A 25909-nucleotide genomic window follows, 5' to 3' on the forward strand; every position below is an offset into this window, starting at 1 on the left:
TCCCCTATTTGCATAAAAGCCAAACACACATTTACAAAGGCAAAGGTGTCTTTCTTCCCCTTCCTGCCAGAAAGGACAAAGGCTGATCAATGAGGACAACTTTAGACCCTCATCCACCTGAAGAAGCCACCAGAGGAACCTGCATGACAAGCTTTACTAATTAGCCTTTGTCCACTATTTATCTGCCCCGAAACTTGCTGCCTCGGGAGACGCAAAGTCTTTTTCCTTTGCTTTGTCACTTCTCTTAAAAATGTACTGTTCTTTGTTAAAGAGGCTCTATAAACCTGAATTCAAAACCATCTCTCTGAGAATAAATCCCTGGGTAACTCCCATGTAAACATGAGGTATACATGTTCATAAATGCCTGTTTGTTTTTCTCTTGTTAATCTGTCTTTTGTTAAGACTATCCTAGCTAAGAACTATAAAAAGCAGAGAGAAAATTATTTTCCTCCACTACAATTTGCATCTCATTGGCCAGAATTTAGTTGCAGGGCTACGCACAGCTGCAAGGAAATGCAATCTTTTGGCTAGGTGCATCGCAACGCCAAATAAAATTGTGGTTCTTCTATTTAGGAAGAGGGAGAGAACAGGTATTAGGCAAGCAGCATTCTTGCTACAGTTAATTGCTCACATTTGATGGTATAGGCAGGCAATGGTCCTTGACAGATTACAAAGTAGTTTCCTCTCCAGTACCTGCTCAGAGGGTTCTAACACATCTGTGCAGTTGTTGTCATTGTCTTCATTTTTATAATTGGGGAAACTGAGGCTCAGATACTAGATAATCTAAAGCCAAACAACTAGCGATGGCAGAACTGGGAGACAAATCCAGATCTAACTCCAAGGTCCAAGTTCTTCCCCATTCCTGCCCTTGCCTTCAACTGATTTTGGTGGCTGTTCTAGATAAAGGTCATTTGTTGTGAAACATTGCTAATATGAGATGATATTAGCAGGCTGTAAGATCAGTTGTAAATGAATGGGCTACAGAGAGCATCAGTCATCTCCTTCCCTTTTAGACCTCGTCTCCCTCTCCCCCAGTGCCCACAGAATACACAGTCAGTGTGGGACGCTGCTCTCTCTGGCCAACCTGCACCGACTGGGGAGACGGGGAGGGGCATGGGGGTTATCTGAGGAGAGACAGGCTCCCTGTAATTCCGAAACTGCCAATGCCCCATCCCAAGTGTTATTAATAAATTGTCCACTTCCTAGGAGAGAAAAGAGAAGGGAATTCACATTTATGATACCCATTTCACATATAAGGAAAGTGAGGCTCAAAGAGGTGACATGATTTGCCCAGGATCACACAGCCAGTAAGTGACAGAACTGAGATTCAAGCTATAATGGCCCTGATTTGTAGCGTTTGCTGATTTCTGTGGTGCACATATACCCAACATGGCTGACTTCAAGTTACCAACATGACACAGAGCTGGGAAGAGATGCTCACAATGGTCTCACAAGCCCCTCTGAGCACTGAATAGCAAATATAACACTTTCTTATTTTTTTTTTTATTTTTTTATTTTTTTTTATTTTGGCATATTATGGGGGTACAGATTTTAAGGTTTCAATAAATGCCCATTTCCCCCCTCCCCCCAAAAGTCTGAGTCTCCATCATGACCATCCCCCAGATGGTGCACATCTCACTCATTATGTATGTATATACCCACCCCCCTCCCCCCTCCCCCCTCCCACCTGCCCAATACCCTATTACTGTAGTACCTATGTGTCCACTTAGGTGCTAGTCAGTTAATACCAGTTTTCTGGAGAATATATCTGGTGCTTGTTTTTCCATTCTTGGGATACTTCACTTAGTAGTATGGGTTCCAGCTCTAACCAGGAAAATATAAGATGTGCTATATCACCATTGTTTCTTAGAGCTGAATAGTACTCCATGGTATACATATACCACATTTTATTAATCCATTCTTGGATTGATGGGCACTTGGGCTGTTTCCACAGCCTTGCAATTATGAATTGTGCTGCTATAAACATTCGAGTGCAGGTGTCTTTTTTGTAGAGTGTCACTGGATCATTTGGGTAGATGCCCAGCAATGGGATTGCTGGATCAAATGGTAGACACTTTCTTATTTTAACTCACCTGCCATTTGCTAGAGTGGGAAGGCAGGACCTTACCTTTTTTGGACTTGTCCCCACAGCACATGGCAGATCATTAAACGGCAGTGGAATGAAAGGACACCGTTGTCTTTTCACTAGGCCACCCCCCCCCCCCGTCAGACAGCCACGCACACCAAAAACATCACACGTGCATAGAATTTGGTTGACTAAGCTCTTTGACACACAGAGACTCAAGCAGAGTTTGTTGCCTCAGTGGCAGGAGCATCGCCTTGAACATGAGGGGCCGCTCTGAGAAAGGCTCCTTTGGGAAACTGAATTTCTCCCCACTCAAACTGCTGCTTTTCCTGCCATCCTCCCTTTTTGTAAGTTTTTAAAAATTGTGGTAACATAAAATATACTTAATTTTAACCATTTAGTATATAGTTCAGTGCATTAAGTATTAACATATTCATATTACTATGTAACCATCACCAATATCCATCTCCAGAACTTTCTATCTTCCCAAACTGAAAAACACTCACTCCCCCTTCCCCCCTCCCCCCAGCCCCTGGAAACCACCATTCGACTTTCTGCCTCTAGAAATTTGGCTACTCTAGGTACTTTGTATAATATTTGTCTTTTTGTGTCTGACATATTACTCAGCATAATGTTGTTAAGGTTAATTCATATTTGTAGTTTACATCAGAACTTCCTCCTTTTTTTTTTTTTTTTTTTTGAGACAAAGTCTTGCTCTGTCACCCTGGGCTAGAGTGCCATGGCATCAGGATAGCTCACAGCAACCTCAAACTCCTGGGCTCAAGTGATCCTCCTGCCTCAGCCTCCTGAGCAGCTGGAACCACGGGCGAGCAACACCACTCCCAGCTAATTTTTTCAATTTTTAGTAGAGACGAGGTCTCACTGTTGCTCAAGCTGGTCTCGAACTCCTGACCTCAAGCGATCCACCTCGGCCTCCCAGAGTACTAGATTTACAGGTGTGAGCCACTACATCTGGCCAGAATTTCCTTCCTTTTTATTTTTCATTCTTTTTTTTGCAGGGGGTGGGGGATGTCTGTGCAATTCCTTCCTTTTTAATACTGAATAATATTCCATTGTATGTCTATACCACATTTTGTTTATCCATTCATTCCTCAATAGACAATTGGGCTGTTTCCACTTTTGGCCTATTATGAACAATGTTGCTGGGATTATCAGTGCACAAATATTTATTTGAATCCATGATTTTGATTCTTTGGGGTAAATACCCAGAAGTGGAATTACTGCCATGCCATTTTCCACAGCAGCTGCACTATTTCAGATGTCCACTAGCAAGGTGGGAATGCACAGAACTCCAATCTCGCCACACCCTTGCCAACACTTTTTATTTTCTGTTTTTATCAAATTGTGGTTTTGACTTGCTTTTCCCTAATGATTAGTGATGCTGAGCATCTTTTCATGTTCTTATTGGCCATTTGTATAGCTTCATGGGAGAAATGTATATTCAAGTTCTTTGTCCATTTTTTCTTTTTTTTTGAGAGAGAGTCTCCCTTTGTTGCCCAGGCTAGCGTGAGTGCCGTGGCGTCAGCCTAGCTCACAGCAACCTCAAACTCCTGGGCTCAAGCAATCCTGCTGCTTCAGCCTCCCAAGTAGCTGGGACTACAGGTGTGCGCCACCATGCCTGGCTAATTTTTGCTATATATATTAGTTGGCCAATTAATTTCTTTCTATTTTTTAGTAGAGATGGAGTCTCGCTCTTGCTCAGGCTGGTTTTGAACTCCTGACCTTGAGCAATCCTCCCACCTTGGCCTTAGCTAGGATTACAGGCGTGAGCCACGCGCCTGGCCTCTTTATCCAGTTTTTAATCAAGTTGTTTGGTATTTTGTTGTTGAATTGTGGAGTTATTTATATATTCTGGGTATCAATCTTGTATCAGATATATGATTTGCAAACACTTTCTCCATTCCATGGGTTGCCTTTTCACACTGTCGATACAGTCCTATGATGTCCCATCCTCTTTATTAAGGAACCAATTCATTGTTTACTTCCAAAGGCCAAAATCCCCTGACTCATGTATGTGGCAATTCTGACTTCTTAAAACACTAACTATTTTAGAGTGGCCTGGAAGTCAAATAAAGGGAAAGCCTGGCTAGTCACGCCCTGTTCCTCTCTTCTGCAGTTTCTTGTTTCTAAGGAAAATACAGGGTTACACAAGATGACCTTGGCAAAGAGGAGCAGGGAAATGGGGTTACAGGCTGGAGCGAAAAGGGAGGCTGTGCGGAGAAAGACGCACTTTGCCAGGACAGGACATAACGTTTACTAAGTGTGTTCCAGCAAGTCTAAATCCTCAGAACCATCCTATTATGTCGATGGTATATTATTCCATTTTACAGATGCAGAAACCGGCCCAGATAGGTTAAGCCCCAAATCCCAGACTAGGAAGTGGTAGAACCAGAAATTGAACCATGGCAATGTGGCCCCAGAGGCTACTTTATTGATCACCCTATGACAGTGTGCAGGCTTTGAAGTCAGAATTATCTGAATTCTAACCTAAATGACTAATGAATATGTGATTACAGACCCATTAGTAATATTAGAGAAATCCAAACTAAAAACAAGATTTCTTTTACACCTAGCTGCAGTTTGAAAGTTGGACAATGCCAAGCATGGGGGGGATGCAATTACGAACATCGCTGTGGGGCAGAGCGTAGACTGGTGCAGCCCTGCTGGAAGCAATTTGGCAGCTCTTTATCACATTAAGTATGAGAGTAGCCTATGATCCAGGAATATCACTCCTGGGTGTACACCCTAAAACAATCCTTACACTGGTCCACAGGAAGCACCTGGAAGGATCTCCTGACAGTATTGTATGTAGAAAAGGGAGTCGAAGGCAACCTGAGTGTCCAATGCCTAGGGACTAGGTAAGGTGTACTTGATGTGCACAGTGCGAGACCAAGCAGACATTAACACCAGTGATGCTACACACTGCAGCATGGCTACATCATAAAGACAATGCTGGGTGGGAAAAAAATGAGACACAGGGCCGGGCACGGTGGCTCACGCCTCTAATCCTATCACTCTGGGAGGTCGAGGCGGGAGGATTGCTTGAGCTCAGGAGTTCGAGACCAGCCTGAGCAAGAGCGAGATCCCATCTCTACTAAAAATAGAAAGACATTAATTGGCCAACTAAATATATATAGAAAAAAATAGCTGGGCATGGTGACGCATGCCAGTAGTCCCAGCTACTCGGGAGGCTGAGGCAGAAGGATTGCTTGAGCCCAGGAGTTTGAAGTTGCTGTGAGTTAGGCTGAAGCCACAGCACTGTAGCCCTGACAACAGAGTGAGACTCTGTCTCAAAATAAATAAATGAGACACAGAATAAGGTTATTAGCCAAACTATGTAAACTATAACTTTGATGTAAATCTAAAATGAATATACATACTAAATAGCACTAGACATTTTGCAAGGATACATGCCAGACACACTACAGCTGTTGAGGAGGATGAGACTGGGAAATGATGAGGCAGGAAAGTGACATGCATGCAGACAGTAAAGTGTATAAAAGAAGCATCTTGCACGGTGCAGGTAAAAAAAAAAAACGATCTCTGTACTCCAGTTCTACCATATTATTGTTGTATGACCCTGGGTAAGTCATTTCACCTCCTTGATACTTGTCTATCTTCCACCTTTCTGGAAGATGGAAGACATGAACCTTCACATTTTGTGTCATGAAGGATGTCTACAGAGGAAGGCAGTAGAGTGGAGTGGAAAAGTGCACAGGCTTGGAGCCAGACAGACGTAGCTATGGCAGCCATCCATGGTATGACTTGAGGAATCACTTCATTCCCTCAGCCTCTGTTTGTTTTGTTTATGCTTTTTTTTTTTTTTTTAGACGTGGTATTTTTCTGTTGCTCGGGCTAGAGTGTAGTGGCATCATTATAGCTCACTGCAACCTCAAACTCCCAGGCAAAAGTGATCCTCCTCCCTCAGCCTCCTGAGTAGCTGAGACTACAGGCATGTCACCATGCTAAGCTTTATATATATAGTAGAGACAGAGTCTTGCTATCACTCAGACTGGTCTCGAACTCCTGAGCTCAAGCAATCATCCCTCCTCAGCTTCCCAAAGTGCTAGGACTACAGATGTGAGCCACCGTGCCCAGCCTAAAAACCTCTATTTTAAATGAGCTGTTCAGGGCAGGCCTTACTGGGAAGAGGCATTTGTGCAAAGCCTTGTGGGAAGCCAGGGAGTGAGCCATACGCATATATGGGGAAAGTAATTCAGGCAGAGGGCAGAGTCAGTTCCACCCATAGGAGCTTGGGAGGAGTAAATGATGTCACGGTCCCCTCACACAATTCTCACAGTAAGCAGTCAGCAATGTTGAGGCCACGCGTCTCTCCCCTTACAGAGCTGTCAGGATCCAGGCGACCACTGAGAGCACCTGCTAGCTCCAGTGATAGCGACACTCTGGCTTCTGAGGTTCTTTGAAACACTGTTCACATCTGCCATCCACCTTAGGAGCACTCTCTCTCGCTGACCACAGCCGGCAGGGCCTGGGAGAGAGTTGTCGCTGCTGGGGCTCCTGCCTGCACGGGACGCACAGGAGACTCCACGGAGGAAGCTAGAAACACCGAGGTGGAGGATCTCACCAGCTGCTATTGCCCTCAAAAGATCCCTGCCGCAGCACACACCAGGCTGTGTCTAGAGGGGCTTTGGCAAGGGTACAGTCACATGGGGGAGGAGAGAGGGAAAGGGACCCATACTTACCAAGGCAGATCTGGGTTTGAATATTATTCTGCCACTTAATAGCTCTTTTACCTTTATAAATCACTGAACCCCCTTAGCCTTAATTTTCCCATCTGTAAAATGGACATCAAAGTATCTATTCTGTAGGGTGCTTGTGAGGACTCAATGCGACAAGCTAGGTAAAAGTGGCAAGCAAATAACTGAGGCTCCCTTCCTTCTCTACCAGGTACCCTGGAGGCAGCCAGTGTGTCTTATTCAGTCAGCTCAGGTCCTTATTTATTTTATTCATTTCTGCGGGGATAAATTCACCTACCTTTCAAGGAGAATATGAGGTTTCAATGAGATAAAAGATCAAAACTGTGCTTAGCATAGTTACTGGACCAAAATAGGCACTCCATAGGTCTTGTTGGGTACCGGGATGGAGGGATGGATGGATGGATAGATGGGTGGGTAGATGGGTGGGTAGATAGATGATAGATGGATGGATAAATGGATGGGTGGCTGGATTGATGGATAGATGGGTGCGTAGATGGATGGATGAATGGGTGGATGAATAGATGGGTGGGTAGATAGATGATAGATGGATGGATAAATGGATGGATGAATAGATGGATGGGTAGATAGATGATAGATGGATGGATAAATGGATGGGTGGCTGGATTGATGGATAGATGGGTGGGTAGATGGATGGATGAATGGGTGGACAGATGGATGGCTAGGTGAGAGGTTGGCTTGCTGGCAAAATATCAAAGGGCACATGATCTGTTCTGTAGAAATACCAATTCTGCATAAAAAACCAGGTGCTTTACAAGAGGCGTTTATTATATCTCTTTGTGACCTTAGGTCTATAAAACAGATGAATAAAAATAGGCATAAGCATATCCGTTTCTAGTCAGCTGTGACCTACACTTAATCACTCTCGTGTCTATGACACATCTCGATGAGGCCAGTCTTGCATGAGCCAGCATTCTCCAACTGAGATCACTGGTAGTTCCCTGGGGCAAGGGCTGAGATGAGGAAACTGCAAGGTGAGGCCCTTCTGATACACAGGATGCCTTGGAAACCCCAATCAACGATGTTTCACCAAAAGAGTTAGGACCTTTTTTCCATAATCCCATCACCATTGCAAGAATGGAGAGACGCAGATGAATGGCCAGTTCCATGCTGTGTACCTTCTGCCAAACCTTAGCCCCTCTAAGCTCCATGTTCCTCTTAGTAAGATGACTGGCTTGGACCCTCCCATTTCCAAAATGTCCTGATCCTCTGAAAATCCCCTACATCTTCTATCAAAGTCAAAATAAAAATGTAGAGGAAGCTCTAAATTTAACATATTATTTGGGAAGGAAGAACTGTAATTCAGAATACACACACACACCAATATGTCCAAAGAACAAACAAGGTTAAAGGTTTTATTTTTATTTTTTTCATTTTTCTTTTTCTTTTTCTTTTCTTCTTTTCTTTTCTTTTCTTTTCTTCTTTCCTTTCCTTTCCTTTTCTCTTTTCTTTTTCTTTTCTTTTCTTTTCTTTTCTTTTCTTTTCTTTTCTTTTCTTTTCTTTTCTTTTCTTTTCTTTTCTTTCTTTCTTTCTTTTTTTTTTTTTTTGAGACAGAGTCTCATTCTGTTGCCCAGGCTAGAGTGCCGTGGCATCAGCCTAGCTCGCAGCAACCTCAAACTCCTGGGCTCAAGCAATCCTTCTGCCTCAGCCTCCTGAGTAGCTGGGACTACAGGCATGTGCCACCATACCCAGCTAATTATTCTTTTTAGATATATTTTTAGTTGATAGGCTAATTTCCTTCTATTTTTAGTAGAGACGAGGTCTCACTCTTGCTCAGGCTGGTGAGGTTTTATTTCTCAAAAGGAATGTTACATGTGATCTTGAGAGAAAGTTCATTGGTATTAGTAACGCTTTGGGAAAATGACAAACTCGAACTGGTGGGCAACTCTAGTGGGCAAAATTAGTCCTAGAGGTACAGTAAGTTACCTCAGCAACTATACCTAAAACTGGCTTCAGGTTGTAATAGGCAGTTTCAGCCACAGGATTTGCAGAGAATTACATTTTTAGAGCAATGTTATGTACCCTGAGTGTTTTTCCCCCTGGACCCTTGACTCTCATTTAGTTGGATAGGACAAGAATGACCCAATTTGGATGATCAACTTTCACACTTCCTTTAAAATATGGATGTAGAACTTTGGAAGAATGTGTATTAAATTTCTTCCCCATCTGTCCCTATAGAGTCTCCTTAAACCCTTTCAAAATAATTGCATGTATGTGCTACTATGACTGTTTATGCTCTTCCCTGGGGAAGCCGTACACTTTGGAGACAGACAGATCTCAATTGCAGGTGTTGGCGAGATGATTAGGATCCGGTCCCTGCCCCCAGGGTAGGGAAGACACTATGACATGGATAAACCACAATAGTCATAGTAAATAAGGTATAAAAAAAGGCAAACCCTCCCAGTCTCAAAATGTTGCCTTCAGGAATTCAGAAAGCAGTGTTCTTGGTGTTACTGGAGGTGTTCTGGGCAAGGTCAAAAGAAGAGATGGGCTGGGCATAGCGGCTCACACCTCCAGTCCCCGCTGAAGTGGAAGGATCTTGTGCACTATGATCATGCCTATGAACAGCCACTGCACTCCAGCCTGGGCCACATAGTGAGACCCTGTCTCTAAAAAAAAAAAAAACACGAGAAGAGGCCGGGCACAGTGGCTCACACCTATAATCCTAGCACTCTGGGAGGCTGAAGCTGGAGGATCGCTTGAGCCCAGGAGTTCAAGCCCAGCCTCAGAAAGAGTGAGACCTCGTCTCTACTAAAAATAGAAAAAAAATTAGCTGACCAACTAAAAATAGAAACAAAAAATTAGCGGGGCATGGTGGCTCATGCCTGTAGTCCCAGCTACTCAGGAGGCTGAGGCAGAAGGATCCCTTGAGCCCAAGAGTTTGAGGTTGCTGTAAGCTAGGCTGACGCCACGGCACTCACTCTAGCCCGGGCTGTCCCTATTGAGACTGTGTCAGAAAAATAAAAAAAAATAAATAAAAACACACACAAGAAGAGAAGATGTCTGAGGACACAAGCAGGCCGAGGTTACAGGAGGAGGAACGGTGGCTGCATTGTGGGTGACAAAGAGAGCAGGGCTGGAGCATGGGCTACAGCCTCATCTCCTCCTCCCACCCACCTGGAAGGGGTGAGAGCCCGGCCTGCGTGCTGGGCAACATCCTGGGAGAAGCAGGGAGGTAATCATGAGTCGTCTCCAACTGTCAGAGCTACTCTCTACTGAGCACTTTATGCACGTCACAGCGGGGCTTCCTGAAGCAAGCTGTGTGAGTCACTGGGGCATATGGAGTGACTCTAGACAGAACACAGAGAAACACTTTTAGTAGTTACGTTTTTCTGTTTATGTTTACCTTCCATTTGTGGCAGGGGGCATTAGTTTTTATTTACAATTATGAGTTTTCTTTTAAATAAATGTAAAATATTTATTAAGTAGACACATAGGTGGTACAGAGATATCACAAAGGTTGCGAGGAGGGTACAGAAATGACAGAAATTCAGAAAACACTGTCCATCAGCATACCGCGTTTACCCTATTCAGAGCTCTTTGAGTTGTAAGCGATAGACACCCACTCAAGTCAGCGTAAGCAGAATGAGAGACTGTATCCTGACAAGGGAATCTCACAGCGTCCTGTGAGGTAGGTTTTACCTCATGGGTAACACTCCTAAGAGGTAGGAAACTCAGCTCCATCGGCAAGAAATGATAAAGCCAAGGCTTGAACCTGGGTCTGTGCGACCCCAAAGCTCAAGCATGCTGCACTAGCCAGCTGGTCACCATCAGCCAAGTCCAGCCCTGAGCCGCCATCCCAGACCCAAGCAGGTTACTGGCTCAGTGGGGGACATTCATCAAAGTCAGCAATTGAGCGCTTGCCCAGGACACAGGAAGGAAGCGTCCTAACTTCATGGGGACTCTGTCTGGAAGGAGGGAAGATTCCTCAGAAGGAGCACAGAGCTCTGGAAACCAGAAGCCTCCTCTGAGTCCCTGAGTCTGGAGGCTGAGAGGTTCACATTGCAGGCTCACATCCCTGTCTCGGGGTAGGAGAGGAGGCCCACTTGGAGACATCTGCCAAAACTCACGATCCTCAACAGAAGCGGACACCTGCTGGCCCTTGGGACTGTGACTCCTGGAAGCCAGGTTAGGAGGAGTGGCGGGAGGAGAACTGACAGGCTCCTTCCCCCCAGAGGCCTCAGGCACTTTCCAGCCCAAGTGCCTGTTCGCATGGAAGCCTCTGGACACTGAGGTGCCCTGGCCTAGAGGGCCCCAATTTTGCTTTGCGGGGTCGTTGAGCCACAGTGGGTGGCTGCCCCACAGGAGGTACTTAGTCAGGGTCTGTCGTGGAAACAGAAAGATAGATGAGGTGGGCATGGCTCTCCCACTCCCCCAGAGCTGACCCAGGCGCACGGCAAGGCCTGCGCAGAGAAACACATCTGCCTCGAGAAGCAAACTCCTGTCCTAGCTTTTGGTCTGTTCATGTTTTGTCATCTCTAGTCACCATTCAGGAAAGGTTGCTGGGTGAGTCAAGAGAAGACTCCATTGAGCCACTTCGCCAGGGAAATGTCACACAGACTTTATGTCTGAGGGCAGATAGAGGATGATACTGTCCTAGCTCAAAAGTCTGCCCCTAAAGATAGTGCCACACAGCTGGCAGGCATGGGGACTGTTCCTTTCCCAAAATTCTTCTCTGCCAGTATCGCATGGGAGTAGTTGCTCAAAGCTCTAGGCTGCTACCCCAATGGGGTGAACTAGGTGGCTCAAAGTCTGTCCCTGAGGTCTGCACCTGGCCCTGACATTCCTCCCAGCTCTGGAAGACTCAGGATAAGGTCGCAGACAAGGGTGTGCCCAAAGATGGAAGAAGGGGCTCATTCAAGTTCTGGATTTTTCAGCAGTCACTCTGCCATCATCCCTGCCAGGGGGAGGTAGCCCCTATACCTACGGGGCCACCAGTGGCTTGGGAGGAGGTGCCCAGACCACAGCAGTAGCCCTTCTTCCCCCAGCTCAGTCCGTGATGTTCATGGAAGAAAAGGTCTGGACCCAACAAGCAGGGACTAATTCTTGAGGGAATTGGCGGGGACCTGGCTGAGGGGTACAACCACCTCGGTGCCTGTCTCCGTGGTGGCCCGGGAGCATTTCCGGCTGCTGCGCATGCTGTAGAGCTTCTCCGTGAGGTGCTTGCGGAACTTCTTGGTGAGGAAACAGTAGATGACAGGGTCCAGCACGCAGTTGGTGCTGAGGAGGCAGAGGGTGACCTGATGCGCGTCGTTAATGGCCTGGTGGAAGTCGCTGTTCTGGTAGCCCAGCTCGGCCAGCGTCCAGGGCAGCTGCACCATGTGGTGGGGCACAAAGCAGATGCTGAACACGGCCAGGACCGCGCAGACCATCCACAGCGCCCGGCGCTTCACCTCCGCGTTGCGCGGCTGCTGCACCGGCTGCGTGAGCAGCGTGCGGATGATGACCAGGTTGCAGAAGAGGATGATGAGGAAGACCAGGAAGAAGCTGAACACGATGAAGATATGGATGACGAGCACCGGCACGCTGCGCTGCTCGTAATGCTCAAAGCAGCGGGTGACGTTGGCGGAGCCAGCCTTGACGGCCACTACGTTAGTGGAGTCCAGGATGAGGAAGTAGGATGCGGCGGCCACGATGGCCACCCAGATGACCAGGGACAGACAGATGCCGCGCTTTCGGGTGGTGGCCTGAGCAGTCTTGATGGGCCGAGTTACTGCCTGGAAGCGGTTGTAAGTGATGACGCCCAGGAAGGCCACAGAGCAGTAGGTGTTGATGAAGAAGAGGCAGCCAGCCAGGTTGCACAGGAATTTGGGGAGAATCCAGTTGCCCTGGTTGTAGTAGTAGACGATCCACAGCGGCAGGGAGACCAAGAAGAGCAGGTCGGCCATGGTGAGGTTCACCATGAAGATCTTTATCTCATTGAGTTTCTTGGAAGGGTACAGGCGGGCAAAGACCCACAGCACGTAGCCATTGGAGACGACCCCAAGAACAAAGATGATGCTGTAAACAATCGGGAAGAGGGTGTATCGGAATTCAGAATCCACTCGAAAGGAATCATTGGGCTCCATCATTCTGGGCTGGAAGGGTCAGCAGGTCACAGGGTCCTGGCTGTGCCTGGAAGACCACACAGGAATTCTGGTTAATAAAGGGCCAAGAAGGGACTGTCCTCTTTCATCAATTCCAAGACTCCCTGCTGTGGTTGGAATGATGGTGTCCCCTCTAAATTTCATCTTATAACATAATCCCCAGTGCAACAGTGTTAAGAGATATGGCCCTTGGGAGGTGACTAAGGCAGAGGGAACAATGGGATTAGCACACTTATAAAAGGGCTCGAGGTTCAAGGGAGAACTCTTCCCTCCTGCCCTTTTCGCCTTCCTGTCCCTTCCGCCATGTGAGGTCATACCTTTCAAGGCACCATCTTGGAAGCATTTATCTGGGCCTCGCCAGACACTGAACCTGCTGGTGCCCTGATCTTCAACATCCTCCAGAAATGAATTTCAGTTCTTTGTAAATCGCCCAGTCTCAACACTAGTGAACTGAACCCTCCCATTTTGTACATTTTTTAAAAACTCTAAAGTTGATAGTATCTTCCAATTAATTGGCAGTGAGGTTTTTTTCCCATATGAAATAATGGTGTAAACGTTTTTACAATGAATAGCAACTAAGATTCAACAAAATCAATAGTAATTCAGTTTCTTTTCTTTCCTTTTATTCAATGTTAAAATATCACTTTTTCTTTATTGGTTTATTTTAACTTAAAGTTTTTAATAATTTATTTCTAGTGATAAGATATAAAAATCATGTTATAAAAATTTTAATTTTTCTATTGATGGAATTTGAAATAAAAATGTTGTGGCAAATGCTCTGTATTTTAAAATAATTTATATTCTCATAAAAAGTCTGGAAAATACAGAGAAGTATAATATTTGGGTCACCCAGAGCATAAAATGCTAGGCAGTCATTAAATGGAATGAGTTAGATCTGATTATACTGATACAGAAAGCTATTCCTGGATAACATTGTTAAGTAAAAACAAAACAAAGCAAAAGTTTGAGAAAATGTTTGGTCTGACATCATTATATACGTGTGTATAAATAGACGATCTAGAAAAATACACTTCAAAAAGTTCAGACTGGTAAGTAGCCTCTGGGAAGCTGAGAGGTAGGCTTGTGGAGTTTATTTACTTCATACTTTTATTTGTTTGAACTTTTAAGGAGCATTTATCATTTTTTTAATAGAGGTGGGGTCTCACTATATTGCTCAGGCTAGATTCAAACTCCTGGGCTCAAGAGATCCTCCTGCCTAAGCCTCTCCAGTAGCTGGAACTACAGGTATGTGCCACCATGCCTGGCTAATTTTTTTTGTTGTTGTTGTATTTTTAAAAGAGACAGAGTCTCACTCTTGCTCAGGCTGGTCTCGAACTCCTGAGCTCAAGCAATCCTCCCATCTCGGCCTTCCAGAGTGCTAGGATTACAGGCATTAGCCACCGCGCCCAGCCCTTATGATCTTAATAATTAAAAATTGTTTAAATACAATTTAAAAAGAAGAGTAGAAAGTGGAGAAACCCAGTAGACAATATTTTAACCAAGTATTCAAGAGTGACATCACCATTAATAAGACATATCAACATCATGTACCCCTGTTATGACATACTGGGAAAAAAAAACAATTATCACTTCTGTGGCAGCCTTGCCAAAAATGCATAATCTCAATTTACTCATAAGAAAATGTGGGATAACTCCAAAGTGTGAGACATTCTACAAAATGATTGGCCAGTATTAATTGAAAGTGTCAAGGTTGTGAAAGACAAGGGAAGACTGAGGAACTGTCACAGACTAAAGGGAACATACGACAACGAAAAGCAATGTGAGATTCTGGATTGTATCCCAGAACAGAAAAAGGTCATTATGAGGAAAACTGGTGAAGTTCAAATAAGGCCTATAATTTAGCTAATAACATTGTAGCAACATTCATTTCCTGGTTTTGATCACTGTATTGTGGTTCTACCAGTTGTTAACTTTGGGGAAAGTTGGGTGGAGGGCAAACAGGAATTCTGTACTACTTTGCAACTTTTTTTGAAGGCCTAAAGTTATTTCAAAACAAACAAAAAAATTTTATGTATATTAAAGAAGATTAAAACTGGCCATAATTCCACTGTACAAAGTCTGGCCCATTTTCAACAATTCCTCCCCACCACCCACTCTCCATCCAAACCAGTTGCTCAGCTGGGTGTGGTGGCACATGCCTGTAGTCCCAGCTACGAGGGAGGCTGAGGCATGAGGATCGCTTGAGCCCAGGAGTCTGAGGTTGCAGTGAGTTATAATAATGCTACTGCTCTCTAGTCCGGGCAAGAGAATAAAACCCTGTCTCAAAAAAACAACAAAAGGCCGAGGGAAAAAACAACAACAACCACCAGTTGCTTCCTTTTTTGTCCCTCCCCTCCCCTCTTGTTCCTCCCACTACTGCTCCACTGCCAGCACCCAGAAAGAACTCAGCCTGGGCTCAGCAAGGCCCAGCTCACCATATATCAAAGTGTAGTAAAGAGCACACAACGGGGATTAAGAAGCAAGAAAGACAGTTAACACTCAGGAGCACGCACCTCTTTCTGAGCCAGGCACCTGCCAGATGCTTCCACATGGACTACTTCATTTCTTCTCACACAAACCCTTCGTACTAGGAAGTACAGTCTGCATGTTACAGAATAGGAAACTGAGTACAGGGTGGTTGTGTGACTTGTGCAAGATCACACAGCTATTAAGGGATGGTGCCAGGATCTCAGAGATCCAGCTCTGTTCTTTCACACATTCGTCCAACAAATGTTTCTGAGTGCCAACTGCATGTCAGGTGCCCCGCTGAGCACAGGAGCTGCAGGGCGAACGCGGACTGACTGAAGGGGCCCTGCCCTCGGGGAACATACACAAGGAGACACACGAAAGCAATTGCTGTACAAAGAAAATGGGCTGCTGATATGGAGAGCGAAAAGAGATCTACTTAGAAAGGAGGTGACGTTTCAACCGAGGCGTGAAGCAAGAACAAGAGAACCTTCCAGGCAAAGCGATCTGCATGGGGCCAGGACTGTGGCCCAGCTCGGCAGTTTCCAGGAACTGAAATGAGTCCACCAGAAGGCCCTCACCCTGACCTCCAGCTGCCACTCCACCCTCATCTCGTGCCACCTTACCACCAGGCTCCGGCCAAAATGGACTTCCCAGGTGGGTCTTCAAACCTGTCCAGATAGTTTCTGCCTAGGAGCCTCCGTGACACCCATCCACTGCCTTGAAGGCTCTTCCCTACCCACGCCCCACTTTCACCTTGCCGACTCCAACTCCTGCTCGCTGGCCTTAGGCCCAAGACAGTCCCCCACCCCACAAAACTTCCTGTACTTCATAACCCTGAGCACAGTTGTAACCACATTGACATTCGTGTGACTATTTAATGCTTCACCCACTTGTCTGTGAGCAGCAGGACAGCAAGGACCCTGTCTGTCTCTCCAGCACCGCATCCCTAGCAGCAAAAGCCAATAAATGAAGGAAGGGGTGATAAGCCATATTCATTACACCCGTCCCTTGGGGAGGCCACAGCAGTAGAAACACTTACAGAAGCCTAAAGATACTTACAGGTATGTTTAAATAAGCAACTGGCCCTAACTGGAATTTTGTTGATTCAGAACATTTTTGTGCTTTGCTCCATTTAGTGTGGTAGGGGTTTATCTACCTTAAATTAAATAAATGTAGGTTTTATTATTCCCAATAAATCATTGTGATTCCTTTAAAAGCAAACTCATCCTCCAGTCCCACTGAATTACGTAGTTGATTTGAAGGTGTATTTTATGCTGTTTCCTCAGCAGCAAAATTACCAGCTTCTACACTGCTGAGACCTTTTCCACCCCAAGGCAGTCTTGCCATCTGATTCCAAGCTCTAGGACAATAGTTCTCAATGGGTGGTCCATGAATTGGGGATGGGAGGATCTATGAGATCAAATTATTTTCATAATAATACCAAGACATCATTTTCCTTTTTCAGTCTACTGACATTTGCCCTAGTAGGGCAAAAGCAATGGTGAGCAAAACTGTTGGCTCCTTAGCACAAATCAATGCAGTGACACCAAACTGTACTAGAGTCATTGTAGTCTGCAGATCCACAGACTCACAGTGTAGAGGGAAAGAAGGCCAATGTCACTTTAAAATGTCCTCAATAAAGCAAGGAAATTATTAATTTTATTAAATTTTGAATAACATTTTTTTAATATTCTATGTGTAAAATGGGAAATGCACATGAAGTTACTTGTGCTGCAAACCCAACTACAATGGCTGTCTTCAAAGAAAACAAATGATAGGACTTAATACCAATGATAAAACTCGAGAGAAAGAATTTTTGGAGAACTTGTATCTGCCAGCATTAGCTTGGCAGCTTTCTAATACTTAAAGAATTTTCTAATGAGATTGATGGCAATATTAATGAATGCAATTTTTGATATTGTATAATGAAAGGTCAACCATTAGAAGAAATGCATAACTCAGAGAACCAATATTTTTCAAATGAGCAAGGAATTTATATGATTTTCAAATTATTCATAGGTAAAAGATCCATTCAATGGCAAGATAGACCAATCCAGTGTAGTGTAAGAGATCACAAAAAGTTCATTGATATTATTTAGATTCTTTTTTTTTTTTTTTGAGACAGAGTCTCGCTTTGTTGCACAGGCTAGAGTGAGTGCCGTAGCATCAGCCTAGCTCACAGCAAACTCCTGGGCTCAAGCAATCCTCCTGCCTCAGCCTCCTGAGTAGCTGGTACTACAGGCATGCGCCACCATGCCTGGCTAATTTTTTTTTCTATATATATTAGTTGGCCAATCAATTTCTTTCTATTTATAGTAGAGACGGGGTCTCACTCTTGCTCAGGCTGGTTTCGAACTCCTGACCTCGAGCAATCCGCCCGTCTCGGCCTTAAAGAGTGCTAGGATTACAGGCGTGAGCCACCGTGCCCGACCTAGATTCTATTAATAGATTACAACTAACCTTTAAGAAACTACCATTTGTGGGCCAGGCACAGTGGCTCACATCTGTAATCCTAGTACTCTTGGGAGGCTGAGGTGAGAGGATAGCTTGAGGTCAGGAGTTTGAGACCAGCCTGAGCAAGAGCGAGACCCTGTCTCTACTCAAAATAGAAAGAAATTAGCCAGGCATGGTGGCACATGCCTGTAGTCCCAGTTACTTGGGAGGCTGAGGCAGGAGGATCGCTTAAGCTCAGTAGTTTGAGGTTGCTGTGAGCAAGGCTGACGCCACGGCACTCTAGCCCAGGCAACAGAGACTCTGTTTCAGAAAAAAAGAAAAGAAAAAAGAAATTGCCATTTGTGGAGCTTTGACTTAGTTTGACATAGTATCAAAGAAGAGTATCACCAAAGAAGAGTATCTGAAAAAGCCATTGAAACTTCCCTTCCTTTACGAGTATATATCTGTTCGAGGGCAGATTTTCTTCATCTACTTCAACCAAAACAACCTATCACGACAAAGGGAATACAGAAGTAGATCTGAGAATCCAGCTGTCTTCTATTAAGCCCGGCATCAAAGAAGTTTGTAAACAAATATAAATCAACGCCACCCTTCTCCCTAAATTGTTTGTGTCTTGGAAAATCTAGTTATTTTTTTCACAAAAATGTGTTATTTATGTTAACATGAAAGAAGTTTATTATTGGACTTTTTAATTTAAAAATGAAAAGTTTTAGAATGTCTTAGTGTTAATATAGTAAATATTGATAGATATAATCCATGTGAACAAAAGCTCTTTGGAGTCTTCAATAATATATTTTTTTCTTTTTTTTGAGACAGTCTCAGTCCGTCACCCTGTACCCCGGGTAGTGTACAGTGATGTCACCATAGCTCACTGCAACCTCAAACTCCTGGGCTCAAGCTATCCTCCTGCCTCAGCCTCCCTTTAAGGATATAAAGGGAATCCGAAACCAGAAGATTTGGACACTGCTGCTTCACAATCTCAGCACCCCCCTTTCCTTTGAGCCCAAGATGCCCGTTCATCTGGAACTGGCCTTCTTTCTCTCTTTTGCTCTACCCTCATGCCTTGGGGACCCTGTTCCTGGGATGATGAGGCACCTTTGTCCTAGCTCTGTCCGAGACAGACAGGGACTGAGGCGCAGCCCACAGCTGGGCAGAGCATGGTGCTCACTCTAGGTCTTTGCAGAAGTCATGTCCCTACCCACCCCCGACGCAGGAGGTACCTTCCTCTTCTCCAGTATGGGCTCCAGCTGAGTGGGGTGAGGGGCAACTATCCACCGGAAACTCTCCAGCCAGAGGACCCAGCCCAGGATGTCCTGAGCCCTGCCCCTTGCCTGCCTCGGCCTGTTGAGAAAGTCTTTGTACCAGGCCAGGACCAGGGCGAGCCAAGTGAGGCACTCACTGGGTGCAAAATTTAAGGGGGCACCAAAACCTCTGTAATCAAGATAAATAATATTTTAATGCAATTTTTTTTTTTTGAGACAGAGTCTCGCTTTGTTGTCCAGGCTAGAGTGAGTGCCACGGCGTCAGCCTAGCTCACAGCAACCTCAAACTCCTGGGCTCAAGCGATCCTCCTGCCTCAGCCTCCCAAGTAGCTGGGACTACAGGCATGTGCCACCATGCCTGGCTAATTTTTTATACATATATATATATATATATATATCAGTTGGCCAATTAAATTATTTGTATTTATGGTAGAGACGGGGTCTCGCTCTTGGTCAGGCTGGTTTTGAACTCCTGACCTCGAGCAATCCGCCCGCCTCGGCCTCCCAAGAGCTAGGATTACAGGCGTGAGCCACTGCGCCCGGCTTAATGCAATATTTTTAAAAATCAAAAGGAGTATTACTGATTCTTCCTTTTGCCTCACGCTCTAACATGGATCTGCCTGGGACAATTATGATCCTGTCTTCATGTAAAATTTTGGGGCCGGGTACGGTGGCTCACGCCTGTAATCCTAGCACTCTGGGAGGCCAGGGTTGGGTGGACTTTGTTTGGATCCTGATTCAAATAATCCAACTGTAAAAAATATTTTTTAGACAATGGGAAAACTCAGCCACAAAGTATTAGATGGTATTAAAAAATTCCTGTTAATTTTGTCAGGTAGGATAATGATATTGTGGTTATATTTTTTAATTCCTTATCTATTAGATACACATAATGAAATATTTATAGATGAAATTATACAAGATCTGGAATTGGCTTTAAAATATTCCAGGAAAAAAATGTGCCTGCATGCTAATCCCCATCTTGAAGTTGGTTTTCCAGGAACCCAAGCTAGGAGAATGTGTACTCGAGCCCGTCTGACACTAGAAGCTCCTGGTCCACACAGCCCCCAAAGGAGGCCCAGCAGAGGACTCTTCCTTCCAGATAAAGGCCCAGAATCGGTGTGGGGAGCGTGGGTGGAACTGCTTTGCCCAAAGCCTTTGCCCTTGGTGTCTCCAGTACCTGCCTCCCTGGCCCTTCCTTCCCACTTCTGCTGCCTTCTGTCCAGTCCCAGGGTCCTGGTTCCCATGTGACTCCCACTCCCTTGGCCCTCATCCCCAACTTAGTGCCTAGCTGGACCTTTGCAGCAGCAGGACCCTTGAAATCACCCAAAATATTCATATAACCAGCCGAGTCTCCTCTGGGCTTGGGGGCTCATCCCTCCATGCCTTTATTCATGCAGTTTCCTCTGCCAAGAAACCTTTCCCTCCTTCTCTTTTCCTGCATGTTTAGTAGAACATCATTGAAGATTTCTCAGGCCTCATTTCCTCCAGATAGTTTTTCCCAAGCCTGGGGAGCCTCCTGCACACCCACCCTCACCCCCAGACCTGGTTAAGTGCCCATCTTTTGGTCTTCCACAGCTCACAGGGCTCTGTATTTTTTTTTAATTATTTTATTTATTTATTTTAGAGACAGGGTCTGACTCTGTCACCCAGGCTGAAATGCAGTGGTGTGATCATAGCTCACTGCAGCCTCCAACTCCCAGGCTCAAGTGATCCTCCTGTCCCAGCCTCCCAAGTAACTGGGACTACAGGTGTGCACCACCACACCCAGCTAGTTTTTCTTATTTTTCATAGAGATGGGGTATCACTATGTTGCCCAGGTTGGCCTGGAACTCCTGGCCTCAAATGATCCTCCTGCCCTGGCCTCCTAAAGAGCTGGGATTACAGGCACGAGCCACCGCGTCCAGTCGCTCATAGCTTTTTTTTTTTTTTTTTTTTGAGACAGAGTCTCGCTTTGTTGCCCAGGCTAGAGTGAGTGCCGTGGCGTCAGCCTAGCTCACAGCAACCTCAGACTCCTGGGCTCAAGTGATCCTTCTGCCTCAGCCTCCCGGGTAGCTGGGACTACAGGCATGCGCCACCATGCCCGGCTAATTTTTTATATATATATCAGTTGGCCAATTAGTTTCTTTCTATTTATAGTAGAGACGGGGTCTCGCTCTTGCTCAGGCTGGTTTCGAACTCCTGACCTTGAGCAATCCGCCCGCCTCGGCCTCCTAAGAGCTAGGATTACAGGCGTGAGCCACAGCGCCCGGCCAAGTTGCTCATAGCTTTTTATCCCACTGAAATCACTTGTATGTGTCCTCTCTGCCTCCCAGGAGCAGAGACAATGTGCATTCATCCACTTCACGGTCACTGGCATCCTGCTGTGGGTAGCAGGGTGGGTGCTATGCACTATGTTGAGGTTACTGCAGGAATGAAACAGGCAGGTTCCTGCTCTTGAAGAGCTTATGCTCTAGCTGGAAGAAACAGTAAAAAATAAGGAGAGAGATAAAAGAACAAGATAATTTCAAATTGTGATGAACTCAATAAAAGAAATAAAAAAATAGTAACACGATGAAGATTGGTTAGGTCTATTGCTTTAAATAGAGTGACCAGGGAAGGCTTCTCAGAGGAGGTGACATATAAACAAAACCAGAGACACATTTTCCATGCAGTCAGGGAAGCTTAAGCTTCAAGGCTCCTTCTTAAGCCCTGTGTCTAATTGTGTGTTTGTAATTTGGTATCTCCTCTTCAAAGAGGGGCCTCCAAATTATATAAGCTTTAGGGACCCGAAAAACCTGTATCTTGTCCTGGCTGAAATCTAGAAAGTGAGAAGGAACAAGTCAGGAGAAGGTCTGGAAGAAGGGTGTTCCTGGCAAAGGGGATCATGTGCAAAGGGCCTGAGGTAGGAACAAGAAACTGAAAGGTCAACGTGGCCCTTAGGGAGTGAGAAATAGGAAGAGTGGGATGTAATCAGAGGGTAACAAGCCCCAGATTGCTCCTAGACCACGGTAAGGAGTTTGGATTTTATTCTACGAGTGTCAGAGAGCCACTGCGGTGCTGTTAAACAGGCAAGAAACATGATCTGACTTGCTCTGGCTTAGCAACTAGATGGCAGAGAACAGATGGTAGGGGCAGCCGTGGAAACAGAGAGACCATTTTGGAGGTGAAAGATGGTGGTGACGTGGACCAGAGAGAGGCATCTCCAGTTTTTCTCTCCATCCCAGCACTCAGCACGAGCCAGAGCAGGAGTCTGGTAAACACTAGCCAAGTGAACAAACATGTCGCCACCAACAGGATTGCCTGCTGTCCAGAGCAGCTGCCACTCAAGGCAGAGCCCTCTGCAACCTGGCTGCTCGCACTGTGGTCCGTGGACCAGCAGCAGCAGCATCACCTTGGACAAGCAGCATCAGCTTATTTGAAACAAAGATCTGAGCCCCATGTCAGATCTACTGGATCAGAATCTGCATCTTAACGAGATGCCCATGTGATTCACACACACTCTGGAGTCTGAGAAGGGCTGTGCCCCAGCACACCGCCAGCCACACGTGCCTGATCCAACACCGTCCTTGACTCCCCTCGCCCGGGATCGAGTCCTCGCTCTCTTCCCACCATTCCCTGCTCCATGCTCTACCCTGGCCCCTGAATTTCTTGCTGCTTCTTTAAAAATGCTATTTCTCCTCGAACCTCCGTGCCTTTGCTCATGCTGTGGCCCCTACCTAGAGGACCTTTTTCCTATTGCTTTACCTAGGAAAATCTTACTCGCCTTTCAGACCTAATGTAAAGAGTGCTTCCTCTGGGCACCTTCTTCTGATCGCCACAGGCAAAATGACTTGCCACCTTCTCTGGGTCACCACACACTGGACATATTCCTCAGTACAGCACTTGACACAACATGGGTTAAGTATGGCTTTCTGTGGCTGTTTCCTTATCAGACTAGGAGCTTCTTGGGGGCAGGGACTAGATCTTTCTCATCTCTGTACCCCCAGTATAGGGCACCGAGGAATGAAATGAATGAATGACCAAACTCCTGATAACCATTCCAAAGAGCCTGGCACAAAGGGCATGTGCATGGTCTCTCCAGGGAGGTGCACTGGGGTGGAATGCGTCAGGGACAATAAGGCCTCTGGAGTCAGAAAGACCCATTTATACCTGGTTTATACCTGGCTTACCATTTACTTGCTGTGTGAACTTGGGCAAGTGACTTCACCTCTCTGAGCCCCAATTTCTTAATGTGCAAAATCTCACAATTCTAACAATGGTTCCAAAGATAAGCATGCAAAATGGCTAGAACAGAGTCTGAGCCACAAATGGCCAGGCCTCCCTCTCCCCATCAACCCAGCTGCATGGAGCCAGGAGAGGGGACTATGAGACACCACTGACCCAGGGACAGAACCCCCAGCTAACGCCAGCAAAGCTTTCAACAGCTCAGGAAGAGGATGAGCACTTGGAAGAAGAAGGAAGAGGAGGCTCAGAACACTCAGTTTAACACATGGGCTCTGCTTCTCTGATGGATTAAGGCTGGGCAGCTTGCCCAGGTGGAGCCCTCAGCTTGGGGGGTAGGGTAGGGAGGCCATAAATATTCACAGAGACAGAAGAATTCTGCTATCTGAATCTACTACCCCTTGCCCTGCTCAGTGTTCGGCTCCATCCCCACTGGTAATATTTCCAGCCCCTAGGGGACCAGGATAAGGGGTTCTCATCCACAGCTGGGCAGTCGGAGGGGAGGGACCATCGGGTGCTGGGCAGAAGGAAGTATTTGCTGCTCAATTTCCCAGAGGAGACTGTGGGTTGGGAAATTGGGTTCACCAATCTGGCTACCCCAAATATTTGGGGCCAGTTGAAGTCAAGAGTACACAAGTCTAAATAATTAAAAGCTAAAAATAAGATACATCCAAGTTCATCGGCAGCCCCTGCCCCAGCAGCTTCTTGCAGCCCGCAGGCCTGCGGGTACATTCACAAACAGAACGTGGGCTGCAAGTGGTGGGTGGGAGAAACCTAGGTTCCAAGTGGGCACACTCTCTGGCATCCAAGTGCTCCTTGGTCTGTGGGGGAGCACATGGCTGGAGGGGAGCCAGGCCCAGGCCACCTAAGTGCAGGGCATTGACACATACTTTTTACTCATCATCATATTTCCTCTTCAGATCAGCTTCATGAGGTAGGTTTTACAAGATGCCCATTTTTTCCAGGGAAGAAAGTGAGATTAGAGAAGAAAACAGACTCATCCACAGTCACAAAGCTGGAAAGTAAGTGGTAGTCTTGGCAATTTGAACCCCAAGGATTGTCCTGACTCTCCTAGACCAAGCTGTCACCCCTGCTGGAATCAAATTGCTCCTTGGCCAATTTGTCCACTCCCAAGCCTGTCCTGTGGCTTGAGAACAGGAGCTTTAGATGCTGTAAGGCCCCAGGATGAGATGCCTGTGACCTGGGGCCCTGCTTTTACCTTTGCTCCCCAAAGCTGGAAAGGGACCGGAGCAAAGAGAGGGTGCGGTCTGCTCTGCACCCATCTGACTCCTGCCCGGCAGCACTGGAGCTGGGACCAAACCCTGCTTCAGCCACTAATCTCACCCTGTGACTCTGAGTCTCTGTATCCTTATTTGTAAAATGAAGATTTTTAAATGAGCCTAAGAGAAAAGGAAATTAAGAAAGCAATCCCATTTATAACAGAATCAAAAAGAATAAAATACTTACGAATAAACTTAACCAAGGAAGCAGAAGACCTGTACACTGAAACCTACAAAACATCGCTTAAAGAAATGAAAGATGACACAAATAAATGGAAAGACATCCCAAGCTCATGCATTGGAAGACTTAATATTTTTAAAATGTCCATAATACCCAAAGTGTTCTACATATTCAATGCAATGTCTATCAAAATCCCAATGTCGTTTTTTGCAGAAATCAAAAAGCCCATTCTAAAATTCATATGAAATCTAAAAGGACCCCAAATAACCAAAACAATATTGAAAAAGAAGAACAAAGCTGGAGGTCTCACAATTCCTGATTTCAAAACATATTACAAAGCTATGGTAATGAAAATAGAGTGGTATTGGCATAACGACAGACACATAGATCAATGGAACAGAATAGAGAGCCCAAAAATAAACCCTCACATCTATAGTCAAATCATTTTTGACAAGTGGGCCTGGAATGCACAATGGGGAAAGGACAATCTTTTCAACAAATGGTGCTAGGAAAACTGGATATCCACATGCAAAAGAATGAAGATGAATTCTTGTCTTACACCATATACAACATTTAACTTAAAAATTAAAGACCTAAACCTAAGCCCTGAAACTATAAAACTCCTAACAGAAAACATAGGATAAAAGCTTCACAACATTGGGATGGGTAATGATTTCTTGGATTTGATACCAAAAGCACAGGCAATAAAAGCAAAAATAGACAAATGGGACTATTTGGTTTTGGGTTTTGTTTTTTTGTTTTTGTTTTTGTTTTTGTTTTGGTCAAACTTAAAAAATTCCATGCAGCAAAGGAAAACAATCAACAGAGTGAAGAGGCAACCTTCAGAATGGGACCATATATCAGATAAGGGGTTAATATTGAGAACTCCTATAATTCAATAACAAACAACTCAATTTAAAAAGGCAAAAGACTTGAATGGACATTTTTCCAAAGAAGATATACAAATGACAACAAGCACATGAAAAGATGCTCAACATCACTAATCATCAGAGAACAACAAATCAAAACCATAATGCAGGATCACCCCACACCCATTAGGATGGTCATTATGAAAACACAGAAAATAACAAGTGTTGGTGAGAGTGTAAGAAATTGGAACATATAAGTTAA

At 45.3% G+C, this 25909-nt stretch overlaps 1 protein-coding gene across 7 annotated transcripts in view; it reads right to left on the minus strand.

The window, feature by feature from the left end:
* Positions 1-10235: 10235 nt before the first annotated feature.
* PTAFR (platelet activating factor receptor) overlaps positions 10236-25909 on the minus strand; it is a 39245-nt gene continuing 23571 nt past the window's right edge. For 5 of the 7 annotated variants that reach the window (XM_012750745.2, XM_075995694.1, XM_012750746.3 and 2 more), the window contains one exon: positions 10236-12957. In XM_012750745.2, coding sequence (XP_012606199.2) covers positions 11883-12914 — 1032 coding nt within the window. In that variant the 5' untranslated portion in view covers positions 12915-12957 and the 3' untranslated portion in view covers positions 10236-11882. Of the gene's footprint in view, positions 12958-15442; positions 15531-25909 lie in introns of all 7 variants that reach the window. The other 2 variants (XM_075995688.1, XM_012750743.2) reach the window with 1 other exon arrangement.

The sequence above is a fragment of the Microcebus murinus genome, chromosome 2 (assembly GCF_040939455.1).
Source record: "Microcebus murinus isolate Inina chromosome 2, M.murinus_Inina_mat1.0, whole genome shotgun sequence".
Taxonomy (NCBI): domain Eukaryota; kingdom Metazoa; phylum Chordata; class Mammalia; order Primates; family Cheirogaleidae; genus Microcebus; species Microcebus murinus.